Source organism: Dreissena polymorpha, chromosome 3 (assembly GCF_020536995.1).
Source record: "Dreissena polymorpha isolate Duluth1 chromosome 3, UMN_Dpol_1.0, whole genome shotgun sequence".
NCBI classification, from domain to species: Eukaryota; Metazoa; Mollusca; class Bivalvia; order Myida; family Dreissenidae; genus Dreissena; species Dreissena polymorpha.
The window spans coordinates 68,824,835-68,840,229 of NC_068357.1; the positions used below are offsets into that span (position 1 = coordinate 68,824,835).

At 34.2% G+C, this 15,395-nt stretch overlaps 1 protein-coding gene across 1 annotated transcript in view; it reads right to left on the reverse strand.

Annotated features, from left to right (window-relative positions):
* Nucleotides 1-14,811, reverse strand: part of LOC127874634 (uncharacterized) — a 96,072-nt gene extending 81,261 nt beyond the window's left edge. The window contains exons 1-2 of the mRNA XM_052419095.1: nt 14,459-14,811; nt 9,038-9,465 (exon numbers count right to left, since the gene is read on the reverse strand). Of these exons, the coding sequence (XP_052275055.1) occupies nt 9,038-9,178 (141 nt within the window). The 5' untranslated portion in view covers nt 9,179-9,465; nt 14,459-14,811. The remainder of the gene's footprint in view (nt 1-9,037; nt 9,466-14,458) is intronic.
* Nucleotides 14,812-15,395: the final 584 nt, after the last annotated feature.

Here is a 15,395-nt window from a genome sequence, read left to right on the forward strand (position 1 = left end):
ATTTTGTAAATGAAAATATCTTAAGTGTATATATTTAATGCTAATATGAATACAGAAAATATCGCTAACTGATAACATAAACCTTTTGTTATTCGCCTGTCTTTCAATAAAAAAATAGGTTCCTTCTATTCATAATGCAAAATAATATGTGTACTACGTACACAACGAATAACCAGTAAATCTGAATTAATATGATAAAAAGCATTCCAGTGTTGCTTTCATTGCAATAATATATACATACATTATTGACTATGCTTGCAACGCAAGCGTGTGATGTTTATCTTGATAACTATCCTGTAACACCCATTCGCGCTTTTTCTTGTTTGAACTGCGTACCAACACGCATTCTCGATATTTACCATCACCCATTATTATTACACAACATGAGATCGACGCGGGTGGCTCATATTTCTCTGCAATTATCAGTATTGAAAAACATTTAACGTCACTATGTTTTATTTCCGAGGCTTACGGTACATTGCAGGTATAAGTCTGACATAAGGTGGCAAGATGGGTTGGTAATAATACACTTTGTTCATACATATAAAAGTGAACCGTTTAAAGAAAACAAAAACCTTAGTTGTCTTTCCTAATTTATATAATCAACGATAAAATTACGTCTATAAGATCTGCGTAAACTGCGTTTTAATACTTTACCTTCAGCGTCATTTCAAAGTAAGAATTTGCAAGTATTATTTCCAGGTAAGTTTTTATAGTTTACTGATATTAAACGTCAAGATTTGAAATATATATTTTCAGTATTTATGAGTCTGTTTAAACAAATGAGTGTTGAAAAGAAACAAGTTACAGCAATGTACACAATGACGTTTTTATATTTTCCGTAGACAAAACAGTTGATGTATGTTCTAGTTTTCTGTTATGAACATTGGTGCCATGTCTATCTCTACCTAACGTCGGCACAATTTGTACGTTAACTTTTCAACGCCGGTAGTTTTATTACAAACTATATCTTGTTTAGGAGATGAAATGTACCTTTCTAGATTGACGTATGCGGACACTGATACTCACACCATACGTTTGTAAAGATTAAATTTATTTGTTTTTGTTGGTTTTGCGTAAATCTCTTATTTATTTCAGGCGTTTACTATTATAAAGCCACACACATTCATTGTGTAGAAAATCTTGCACTATATTATAGGTCGACATTTTGTACGAAAAACTTAATAACGATAGCTGTTCACACACATTATATAGTGTAGAACATGCTAAAAGTATTCTTTTTTAATTAAAACGACAGCTTGAAAATAATTGAAATAATAACTATAGCATAAACTTATAGACTTTAGAAGTTTCATTATTCCTGTATTCAGCATCAACATTCTTCTCAAGCCTGTAATGATTTTATTACACAAGCATGGCATTTTATATTACGTCTACGCTGGGATATAAATTGTTCGGATGAAATGTGCAATAAACGCAAATGTTTAAATAATAAACACTTGAATGAGTTAACCACGACTTGAAAAGACACTCTCCAGACAAAAACTTCATCGAATTCATCGCTGTCTAAAACAAACATTTATGTCTAAATGAACAAAACAACAAATTGATTAACACCGGAGAAACACAAGTGCTTCCCAGAATCACTACAATCCAAACAAATTGCAAGTTTCAAAAACCATCAAACAGTCGCGTTCTTATTTTGACAGTAGCCACTTGTGGTAAAGTGTGCGCTTTCTGATTTGAATAGACGATGGTTTCAGAGATTCCTCATGTTGTATTGCGTAATGTGTGAATTGCATATTTTCAGTACGTTAAAAAAACACGATCTGTCTGGAATTTCGAGCATTTTACGTTATGGATATTAAAACAATATATAATAATTGCTCATCCCACACGCATTTTTTATTACATGTACAAACCACTGTAACAATCGTCTGCACTTAAAAAAGACGTGCATTAAGGCATTTATGTTATGTTATCAAGGTATTATTTAATATTGTTCAACCAAAAGTAAAAGTGGACAATAATTGTGTTGAACATAATGCTACCGTTTGAGCAATGCGAATTAATTTTCTCATAATTCAAAAAAAAATCTTGATATATGTTTATTAGTTTCAACCCACAAACCAACAGGTTTCAGTTATCACACCCAAAAGCGGTTTTAAAGGGAGGGAGGGGGTGTAGAAACGTGGTAGCCTCTCCTGAGATATTACTTAGAAAAGTGTTTCTGTGGTATGTACCTTTTGCTAAATTGCTATGGCAACTATAAAAAGTTGTTTGCTATTCGCATAAAAGAAATTAAAGCATATATCGTACAGACGATCACACTTATATGGTTAAACCATGTGACTGTTTCGATCACAAGTAATTGTGTTTAACTGCCAGTTACATGTATTTATTTAACTAAATGCGAACACACTGAACGTTAAAATATCGCCTGTGAATGATGCACTTCAATGAAATGAGTTGTGTTCTGAGATAACTGGGCTTAATGCACATGCGTAAAGTGTCGTCGCAGATTAGCATGTGCAGTCCGCACATGCTAATCAGGGACGACACTTACCGCCTAAACTTGATTTTTGGTAAGGAGGACTTTCATTGAAAACAAAAATTCCATAAAAGCGGAAAGTGTCGTCTCTGATTAGCCTGTTTGGACTGCACAGGCTAATCTGGGACGACACTTTACGCACATGCATTATCCCCAGTTTTCACAGAACCCGACTCATATTATCGGTTGTGTTGTATTTCATCCGACAAGATATGCCATATAATTTTACGTAGCGTGATATTTGGATTCATTCACAACCGCACTCTGTTTAAATACGGTATGCATAATATACATAATCGCATGGTCTGCAGTCATGCATTAATAACTGGCCTGAAAGCGTTTCTGATTCCCAAACCATAGCTTGTATGTTCTTCGGTGTTTGTTTGTTGTTTGTATTTTGTTTAATCGCATCGTTTTAACAATCGGTCAATAGCCGTAATCTCCAATAGCAATGTTGAAATTTTGAGTTGTTACCGCGTCATGAGTCACTGTGTGTATGTAGGTATACTTGTATATGATTATTTATTTTTTGTGTTCCTGTTAATTATTCCGATGAAGCATCCGTGCATTCAAATGAACCAACAGATAAAAGCACTCAGTTACAACAACGTTAAGAAGTGGACTGTTGACGCTCCTTTTTGGCAACAACTCAATGAATTTGCAAACGTTCCAAGTCATGTTCTTGATTATTATTGTGTCTTTGACTTGTTAAATGAAGTGCATGACATGTGAAGTTTTTCAAAAGGGCTCGAATTAATGTTTGTGGTTTTCGATCAATAGACACCAAGAGTTTAACAATAGCTGAGAAATAGTATAAGTACACTATTAGAGCAAAACGAGGATCATCTATTCCATTCGTCCTTGGTCACCACATCTTCCTTAACGAATCTCGCTTACGATTTTGTTATACATGTAGTTGAAAAATTGGCATGAAACACGTAATTATACTATAAGCATACAAAGCATACAATTATAACTCCGCAAGACGAATAATAATCAGACTGAGTGGTTTATAATGAGGATAATTAATTTGGGGTCATTAGTCAAAATTAGATGTTATCACCATTATATCAAATTATGCTTGTTAGCAAAAATCACTTTGGATAAGTGCAAGTTTTCTGATCGTATATATAGTTTTGAAGGCATGTACTTTGTCTTGGCAAAATAATTAATCAGGATCAGAATTTTCAAGCAATATAACATTAAGTGTGTGTATGTTTGTGAGTATGTTACATCAATATAAACAATACTGAAATCACTATTTATCATAATGAAATTTACCCGTCCATATATTCCGTTTCTATCTCATAAAATGGAGGAACGACTTTTCACTCGGGAACATTTGCAACTAAATTTCAACACTATGTTTGTGAGTACTATCTGTTCGGATGAGTAATATCATGGAATTCTTACTGTGTGTACATTCAAGTGGGAAAACTTTGAAGTGTTAACCAACAAACCGTGAACGGTATTTGTTCACATTTGGGTAAAATACCGATTTTAAAAATAATTGTCATAGATTCAAGGAGAATGTATTCAGTACGTTTAACCTTTTTATGCCTAGCGTCTAGAAAAGAAGGTTTTGGCAAACAGCGTAGACACAGATGAGATGCCGCATGATGCGGCGTCTCATCAGGGTCTGCGCTGTTTGCTTACAGGAATTTCTGTTAGAAATATTCTAAATATAGAAATAAATATACTAGACATCCCTCATTTTGGAAATAAATTGATCCAATTAAGAAGGATGGGAGAGTCCACTAGGCAATAATGGCTTAAACAAGCGAAATAACACTCTCGACTCTGAAAAATGTTTAAATATTGATCAACTATTATGTAATCGCCATTCGAAATCACAGGCGCTCGATGTCAATGGCAATGTGTTTTTTTTTAATTTATTAATTGATTTATTTTTTAGTTACCCGTTGTTTATTAAAATGCATACACATACTAAATTAATAAAAAAAATCTGCCGACAAAACGTCTTCTTAAAACAAGATAGTTCGTCAATATCTATACATACATAGTCGAACTATCTTTTTTCAAGAAGACGTTTTGTCGGAAGATTTTTATTAATTTAGTATGTGTATGCATTATAATAAACAACGGGTAACTAAATAATAAATAAATCAATAAATTAAAAAAAAACATTGTCATTGACATCGAGCGTCTATGTTCGAAATCCGTGAATTATAACGCGTTCGTAACGCGTTTATCTTTTTTGAGTATATATATGTAGTACAAGTATAGCGTTTAAAGGCCCCATATATTGAAGTCAACTTTGCGCAGAGGTAGCGCGTATTTGCCTCCATAAGTCCAGGTTCGACATCCGGGGACGGCAATGTTTCTTATTCATTTGTTCTTTCTTATATAATTCACGAAGTCGGGAGACAATATAAAACAGTATAGATTTGTTTGTTAACATTTTTATATATGTTTTAAATTTTAATATGAAAATCAGTGCAGAACTTTTAAACAAAAAATACTTAAAAGTTTAACAGATTTAAAATGAGTCTTCAAACATATTTTAATGATCCCACCACATGTAGATAAACATATATCAATGTATTGTTTGTGATATGACATCCTTTTAAATCGTATATAACCAATTTATCTATAGAGGAATCCATTAAGACTTGACGCAGGTTTGTCCGCGCCATAGTTACGCTGTCTCTTCTTTTAAGTATTGACATTTAAGTAACATTAAAACAGCTGTAACATTCAAGTTTGAAGGTCGTCGATTGTTTATCATTCACTTTTTCCTCATATTAAATTACCAATGAACAATATAAAATGTCACCGTAAACAGACTTTGTATCGAATTTCAAACGAGAGTTATCAAGAATCAGAGTATTAATGTACTGTAAAATCTCGTGTCGCCGAATTGTTAACGCTCTTTAAGCTGTATATGTGTTTATATTATACTATTTATCACCATTATTTGGTCGGGTACATATTTTATTTTTAAATCGGCTTTAAAATTTACACACTTCTTACAAGAAATACTATTTATATCGAATACAGTTTTGGAATTTACTAAGAATAATTCGACAAAACAAAAAAAAATCAAAATTTTTGAACACGCACACATTATCTGTTTAGTGTTGTGAATACTAGCAAATGAATTCTACATTTTTCCTAAGCATATTGAAAAAGTTATAAAATTCCATAAAACACTGTAAGATAAAGCATGTTCATCATCTATGGGAAAAGTGTGTCGCTCGTCTGTTACCACGTTCACAATTAAATCCGGGAATCATGAATACCTCGACTCTATAAATATCGACACTACATCGCTACCAGCTGAGGTATCCAATGCAACAGGTGATTGAAATCGGCAGCCAGTGGGTAGGGAGAGGGGTGAAAAAGACACAGGGCAAACCTAATAGTTGATTTCGGGCTGAATGGTAATTATTATTGGGTTTAAACATGTTGCATTCGTCTCACGATTATATCATGCGCATACATGAACACAATACGTATTATAACGTTACATTACACGTTCACATGGCTTTCCAGCGTTAAATTTGCAACTATCCATCCCCTTAAAATGTGCTTTGACGTTAGAACGACATGATAAATGCCGACTGGAAAATAATTTGAGTCGTGTTCTGAGAAAACTGGGCATAATGTATGTGCGTACAATGTCGTCCCAGATGAGCCAGTGCAGTCCGCACAGGCTAATCAGGGACGACACTTTCCGCGTTTATGGTCTTTTTAGTTTCAAGGAAGTCCCTTCTTACCGAAAATCAAGTTTAGGCAGAAAGTGTCGTCCCTGATTAGCCTGTGCAGACTGCGCGTGCTAAACTGGGATGAAACTTTACGCACATGCATTATGCCCAGTTTCTCAGAACGCGACTTATTTTAGCATATCCCGTAAATCGGGCCGCACAAAGGTGGCGCGGGTTTTACGAATTTTCAAGCATACTATTGGTAATCTCTAATTCAAATTATAAAGCAAAGAAATGTTCATGGGCGCTTGATGTTCATATTCAATCTGCCCGTTCGTCTAGATTCAACTAGTGAATCTTGCCCTTTTCGAAGACATGTTAACATCGGCCATAACATTTGCAATAACCTTCAACGGTGTTTGCTTTCCATACTTATAAGACAAGGATTGGAAAACAAGCACATACTTATTCATAAAAATTCTTTTTAAATTTCTATTCCGCTTAAAGGGATCTTTTCACGGTTTGGTAAATTGACAAAATTAAAAAAAGTTGTTTCAGATTCGCAAATTTTCGTTTTAGTTATGATATTTGTGAGGAAACAGTATTACTGAACATTTACCATGGTCCAATATAGCCATTATATGTATCTTTTGACGATTTGAAAACCTAAAAATTATAAAGCGTTGCAACGCGAAACGATTGAATTATTTGGAGAGTTCTGTTGTTGTCGTTTAAATTTACAAAACTACGAAGATTTCTTATATAAGGTATACAATACTAATTCTGTGTATACTCGGCGGAATAGCCGTGAGGGCTTATGCGTTTTTACTTCAGACTAACTCCAGGACTCCGGGGGTCACTGGTACCGGCTACTTTTTTTTTCCTTGTTTTAATTTTATTCTTGATTTATTACTGGAGCTTTTAAGATCCAATGTTTACATTTATCAATTTAAAGCCTTTAATGACAAACTTCAAAATATGCCAAAATCTGTGAATAGGCCCCTTTAAAATATTATTCCATAATATGAAAAAGTGCAGGATTTAACGCATGTGAATTTATTATATCCAATAACTGTGCTTGCGAGCGCTTGTTAAACAAATGTAAAATACCCTTTATCAAAACCTATACTTGTATAATTATTAATTGAGAACAAATGACATAGACAAGACGGATAAACATTTCTAAATATTTCAGTTTATGTTCTATGTTTGGGGTACTTAAGTAGTAACAGTTTTATCATTTAATATGAAGATGGATACATTACACTGACTCCTAAATGGTTAATACTCCACGGACATATCAAACGAATCACCAAGCTGGTATCGCTTACGTTAATTTTTCTCAATGAATTACAGATTTTAACATACATTTAATTTTATTGAAAATTATAAACATCCTTCTCTTACATATTAATTTGTCACACAAATCATATATTAGTAAAAATGCATAAACAAAAGAGTTGTTATTTTGACGATGAGCTGTATATGCTTATGTCGAAAATAAACTGTTATGTTCTGTTCTGTTAATGAAATCGACATGCGACATTTGAACGCTCCCAAACCAGATCATTGGCGTTCATGCACAAAATTAATAAGTATGCCATTGATTTATAATATTTCACAAGTGGTCGGCATGCAATTTTTGGCAAGGATTTCTTGTGAATTTTACTACATATAGTAGTTTTTCGAAACTTTGTTGAATGGGGCGTAGCAACTCGCTTTACATGTTTCATGTCACTTAATAATGAGACTTATCATTATTATTGTTGTTGCATTTATCTTTTTAACGCAATGGTGCAAAACTAATTGCAAACATGAAATGCCAAATGTGTTCATTTAAACGTAAACGATTGGGTTAATGTATTACTTTCTAGATATGTCGTTCTTCTTCAAAATGAGGAACGTCCAACTGATATGTCACATAATTGATTTGTTACTGCATTCACCTGCGTTAGTTTAACCCATTTATGCCTAGCGTCTAGAAAAAAGGCCTTGGTAAACAGCGTAGATCCAGATGAGACGCCGCATGATGCGGCGTCTCATCAGGATCTGCGCTGTTTGCTTAAAGGAATTTCTGTAATAAATATTCTAAATATAGAAATATATATGCTAGACATCCCTAATTTTGGAAATAAATTGATCCAATTTAGACGGATGGGAGAGTCCACTCGGCATAAATGGGTTAACTGGGTCTTGACAGGATATGTTGCAGTAAACATTTCGTGCGCAGTCGACAACTGGTATCATTCATTTTACAACTATTGTTTGCATTTCTTGTTCAACACAAATTGTTGAGCGAGAACAGAGTTAATTGCTTTGTGGGGTTTACTTTCTAAATTATGAGAATCAACTCTATAACATACAACAGGCATAAACCTAAGATTTAAGTTATTTAAAAGAAATTTTTTAATTTGTCGGTCAGTTGAAACAGTCAACAAGTTTTTGTACCATGCTGTTCAGAACCAAAATTATTATGTATGAAGAGACATGGTAAAACTAGTAGTCGTTTCTACTTGAGTAACTTTTTAATTTTAAATTTCAATATAAACTACACATGCAGTCCCTATACATAACGATTCCTGCACACCCTTGCTATTGTACACACATGTATTTACCCTTTATAGACAATGTATTTACCAGCTCCCGAATGTACAGTATTTATAAATGAAAGCCAAGCATAGCATTTCATATCCTTTACCCATTTGCGCTGTTTGCTTAAAGGAATTTCTGTAAGAAATATTCTAAATATAGAAATAAATATACTAGACATACCTAATTTTGGAAATAAATTGATCCAATTAGAAGGATTGGAGAGTCCACTTGGCATATATGGGTTAAAATTAAAGGTTACACTTACCTCGGAAATGCATTTTGCGCGGCACCTGGCGATTGGCAGTACACCGGCTTTGCTGTTGTCAGCGGTTGCCGAAACGCCGACGACGACTGACATTAATATCACAGCTAATCCAAGGACACGGTGCTCCGCATATATTTCCATACTCACCGGTTAATTTCGTATCGTTTGAATCAAACAAATCGCTTAACGATTAATGCATGTTGAAAACTACTGTCACTTGTTGGCACATGTTCCATTGTGCAGTTTGTTCGGATATGTTCAGGATCGTCCATGACAATCAGGGAATAAAGAATCGCCCATGCAAATATATTCCCAGGGTACTTATATAAAAGTCAATTTTCCATCCAAAGTCCACATCTAAATTCTTTAATTATTCAACAAAGCATTTCACTATCCCTCCTTTGGGAACAATCCATCACCATTAACACCTCCAAGAAAAGAATTCTTTGAAATATTTTAAAACAATTTGATTTCGCGGTACAGAATAACCCAAACGGGACTCAAAAAATAATTCATATAAATACTCAAATAATTATAAGCCCAACTAACAGTAAAGTCTAAAGAACAGGCCTTGGGGATTAAAACTTTTCTGGCACCAAATTTTACGCCTAATGTACTGTTGAAAATCAAGGTGAATTAAAACCTGAATTAAGCGTCATGGGCAATGGGAAGTCAATGGTTCTGGCTCTGTACATGAAAAGTTTCCCAGTTACCAGAACTAATCGAACATTGCACGAATGACTGGTTACTTATCTGGAAACCTGGCAGCCAAAACAGCGCAATTGTGTAAACGGTTGCGATAAAACTTGTTTGGTAGCATATCATTACACAAGGAGTGCGTTTAAGGGATTCCGTTTTCGTTAACCCATTTATGCCCAGTGGACTCTCCCATCCTTCTAAATTGGATCAATTTATTTCCAAAATTAGGGGTGTCAAGTATATTCATTTCTATATTTAGAATATTTCATAAAGAAATTCATTTAAGCAAACAGCAGACCCAGATGAGACGCCGCATTAAGACATAAATGGGTTGATACGAGGGCATATTTTCAATATTTAGAATGAAAACAATAAGCAAACAATTTTACTTTAAATGTAAATATGTAAATCGAATGTGGCAAAACATTAAAGTTTGTGATAATTTGTCGCGCAACGGTTTTGCTAACAAATAGTTAAGCGAAACAAGTTCCTGCCTTTCAGATGATATTCTACGGTTTCAAAACAAAGTGCTTACTAGAATACCATGTGTTTTGTAACCGTTACACAAGTGCTAATTTCTTAATTTGTATCCTCAAAATATATTAATATTGCTTGCAAATAAATATCTCTGCCTCCAAGTAAAAGTTTGTCTCTCAGTATACGTGCTTTACTCGCGGAAAAAAGAGCTTAAAATGTAAAACTCGTTTTTGGCATATTTCATTATTTGCGATTCAAATAAAAAGTACAGATATAAAAGGATGCATGGGAAAAATCTTTATAGAAATCCATATGAATAGTACAACTGAATTTTTCGCGCCATAAGTTTTCAATTGCTCGATGTACACAACCCTATTTAACCCATTAATGCCTAGCGTCTAGAAAAAAGGCATTGGCAAACAGCGTAGACCCAGATGAGACGCCGCATAATGAGGCGTCTCATCAGGGTCTGCGCAATTTGCTTAAATGAATTTCTGTAAGAAATATTCTAAAAATCGAAATAAATATACTAGACATCCCTTATATTGGAAATAAATTTAGAAGGATGGGAGAGTCCACTGTGCTTAAATGGGTTAAAACAATAAACCTTGGTTACTTCTGTTGTATTAACTTTTTAATTTTTAACGCATAATGATGTACAAGACAATTTAAAGAACAGTAACTTTTTATCATACGCTGAATAAAACCTATCTCAATCAATTTTAAATTGCTGCTCCGTGTTGCCAATTATAAACACGTGTTTATAATGTTGTTGAACAAGGAAGTTCATATAAAACTGTTAATAAATATCGTGCTTTTCATCGTTTGAAATAATCCGATTTCCGACAGAAACCAGAAACTGCAAAATAACATGCGTTATGGGGTTGCGTATTCTCATTTATAACGAACATTTAATGGCGTGTTTATATACAGACATGCGCATTTAATGCCTCTATAATCGGGTGAAGAAAGCACTACATTTGTAAACCTTTACATATACAATAAAACTCAACTTCAAAAAGATAATTGAACTTTATATCATCTCATTGTTATGCGACTTTTGTATTATATATTATAGTTAAATTTAAGAGACGGTGTAAGAACCAGTTGAATCACCGAGTACTAAGTATGTTTTTAAAACAGACACTGTTTCGTGATTCTAAAACAATGATAGTTTATTAACTTAGTGTTTGTGTTAAATTATGTTTACATGCCTTATAGGTAGTATTTATAATTTAAAGTACAAATCCAGTACAATTTCAAATCGTTAAATAAATTGTAAAGAGTAAAATTTTAAAAAGTCGTTTTATCAATTGTGCAGTCTGCCGAAACGGGCAACAGTAAAAAAAAAAGAAAAAAAAACGAAGTGGAGAACCGAGAATAGCTATAGAAACATCACACATCCTTCATGATTCGCCTGTTAAATCAATCTGTAAGCTGTGAGCGCTGGAAAGAAATATGGATAAATAAGAACGCCGGTTTTTAATGACGCGTAAAATAGTAGCACGTGTTTTCTATGCGAACGAGCACCTTACATCTCTCTGAGTAATGCAAGAAAATAAATGAGCTCTCTCTGTCCCCCACTAGCTACATTGTTAACAAAATATAATAGACGATTTCTGTTTTCATACCTGGAATTTGCAGCGATGATGAGATGATGGGTTGCACAATTATTTGAGGCGCGCTTATAGACCGGTTTTTATAATGTACTTCAAATTGCCTACCGTTGCAATGGAGGAAGAGTCGAGAACAAAGTGATAACATATGCAGCAATGACATGAATGCGTAAGTGCACATGTGAAACATATTCATTTAGCGCTTATTTCTTTTCAAGAACATCATTGTATCAATTTCAAACATTAAATTAAAATATCTTAATTATAAATTAATTGTGCGTCCATGTTATTTATAGGTGGTTGCTCAGCAAAAAAACATACGTTTTAGAACAAAACAGAACAAAATCGACAAAATAGAATAACAAACAAGATTCGCTTACTGGAACACACGTATATAATTTCTCTTTTTCCAGACACTAAACTTATGTAACTAACAGTTGTAGCGATACGTAACACAAATGACAAAAAAACTTACGTTATTCATTCCAAAGATCCTATTAACATGCTGGGACTATTCAGTTTGAGTTCCTGGGATCGAAACATTCTTATCGCGGTTTGGTGTAAAACTCCAGTTTACAGTTGTATGTGCGATGTTTAAAAATCCAACAAGTTTTCATTATACATTTTAATAAGTATGTAACGAACATATGGTTTAAATACTCATTAAATGTACGATAGGATTTTTTATATCTTAGCAATATTTGTACCAGTTGAGATATGATATGATAATGACTTACATCATCAATTTTAAATTCCTCACTCACTCAACATCTTACTTATACTTTCAAAAGCCTGTAAAAAAAATGTTTTGTGTTAGGGCAGTTAGACCGATTTGTTGCTTATTGTTTCAAATGCATCCAATAAAAAAAACGACATGTCAACATTAATTAACTGTATCAAACTATACAAGATGTATTGTGTTTGTGAATATATTTAGTTGTAAAACGTATATAGTGGTATTGTAATCATTTTAAATACGTGTTTAACGTCTCGATTGTCCTAAGACGAAACAGATATCAACGATAGCTGTTTGTTTTGTCTGCAAGTAATGCGCGGGTCGCACAAGTTGATATTTTCATTTCGGCCGTATTAGCAGTAATTCGTCTCGGCTTTCCCATGTGAATCCGCAACACAATACGCAATCTAAACAATGACAAACTTAATCATTTTTAAAACAGCTTTCTTAATACAGCGCAATAGCATGTCATCCCTGTTTGGGCGTAGCGCGTTTGTAAATGAAGGTTAACAAACAAACAAAGCGCTGACTGTTGATTTAATTCACACGCGAAAAGACGTGCATTTTAGGCGAATTTTTCTGCAGCGTATGTCAATAAATTTAACCCATTTCTGCCCAGTGGACTCTCCTATCCTTCTTTATTGGATCAATTTATTTCCAAAATTAGGGGTGTCAAGTATATTAATGTCTATATTTAGAATATTTCATAAAGAAATTCATTTAAGCAAACAGCGCAGACCAAGATGAGACGCCGCATTATGCGGCGTCTCATCTGGGTCTACGCTGTTTGCAATGTCCTTTTTTCAGGACGCTAGGCATAAATGGGTTAATCATTAACTAGTATTAATTTTGTCACTCGAATAGTTAAAATTACGTTTCCAATAAACTGTTGAACTTATAAAACGCGTAAGTATATGTTCATTGATAAGGCTTTAACAGTACCAGACCACTTTTTAGTCCCTTTAATTTAAAATTGAAAATTTTTAAAGCAAACAAATTACCATCGGTATATACATATTTTGCATTTACAATAACCATGATTGTTGGATTTGCTGTTCTTTAAAACGTTTATTAGTTTAAACCTACTTATTTTAGCTCGATTGCATCGAAAGGCTTATATAAATGCTCTCGATTCCGATGCCTAGAACCAGTACTTGGTGTCTTTGGGTGAGATTTAAAGAACGTTCCGACGGTGGGGATCGAACCCGTGACTTCCCGGTCGCTAGGCGGACACCATATCCATTACACCACGGCGACATGCATCATATTGGTGTAAAAAAAGCTTATATCGCCCAATCGTCCAAACAGGTGTTACTTATGTAATAAATAATACAATATTGGATAAAAAAAAACGCAATTATTATTTCATTAATTTCGGATTAAAAAAATAATAAAGTAACCCCACGAGAGTGTTTATGTTTACATTACCCCTCTAAATAATTAACATTTAAATGCCGTGCATTTGGGCGAAACAAGTTGTCTGTTTCCACTAACACGGCCGATCATAATTTATTGTGCCGACCCTGAACTTTTGCAATACTCCATGATGATTTGTTTTAATCATTTTTGCTTATTAAAAAAAAAACTATTAAATTTGCAATTATTATGATACTTTCGATAAAATTCTCTAAATGAGCTTTAATTTAATTTTCTGGCGATGTGAGTGGAAACAATTGACTTTTGTTTTGGTCGAAATGAAATTAGTATCTATAAATGGTAGCTGCTCTTCAAAAAAAAAGAGTATTCTTTCCCATGACGAGTGTTATATTCGATCAACCAAATGTCGAGGGAAACTCACGCGACGAGAAAATGTTAAGGCATTCAGGTACTTTTCATTGAAATAATTTATAATGTTATAAAAACTATATAATGCAATACTATTTTGAAACAAACCATCTACTAGCTTCTTCTTGTAGTATACCAGACACAAAAATTCTCAACACATGTACGATGTACCCATTAATACCTAGGGTTCACAAGCGCACTAATAAACCTTGTCATATGTTATCGAGTAGTCGACACTTCCATATAACAATTTCCAAGAACTTGTTCTGAAAATTCCACTTTTCACAAAACGTGCATTCGTCGATGATTACACATAATATACAAATTATTATCCAGAATAAACCGCGGAGGTTTTCAAAGCAACGTCTTGGTGCTAATCCAGTATGTATTGATATAGAAGAACGCACGGAATCGCGATGTAAGTATCCGCACAAATCGAGCACCACTCGTTGAAATTTGAAACGTACATATTATCTATCGGAGCTGTAGAATAATCGAGTGCCTGCCAAACTCGATTACGCATGCGCCGTGATGCGCCCGTGGTTACGGCTCGAGTCTCGTGCATTCTCTGTGTTGATTGCGATCAGCGAACTCGAAAGGGGAATGGGGTTGGTGGTGGCTGTTGAAGAGGCTGTTAAGATAGCAATCAGCGTGTTTGGGGAAATTATTGTGGTCAGCAGACAGGATTTCCAAGAGATGTTCTGCTTCTATTTGTTGTTGTTGTTTTTACTGCAGATTTTGTTGGTATTGTTGAAGTTGTGGCATTAGTGACGAAGTTGTTCTGCTTTTATTATCACCCGCCATAGGCGGAGGGATATTGTTTTGGCGTTTTCCGTCCGTCCTTCCGTCCGTCCGTCTTTCCGTCCGTCCGTCCGTCCGTCCGGAGCCATATCTTGGAAGTGCTTTGGTGGATTTCATTGAACCTTGGTATGAGTATATATATGGATAACAGGATGATGCACGCCTATTGGCATTGTACACCATCAGTAATAACAGAGTTATGGCCCTTTGTATCTTGAAAAAATGCTTTTTTTAGTGTCAAATA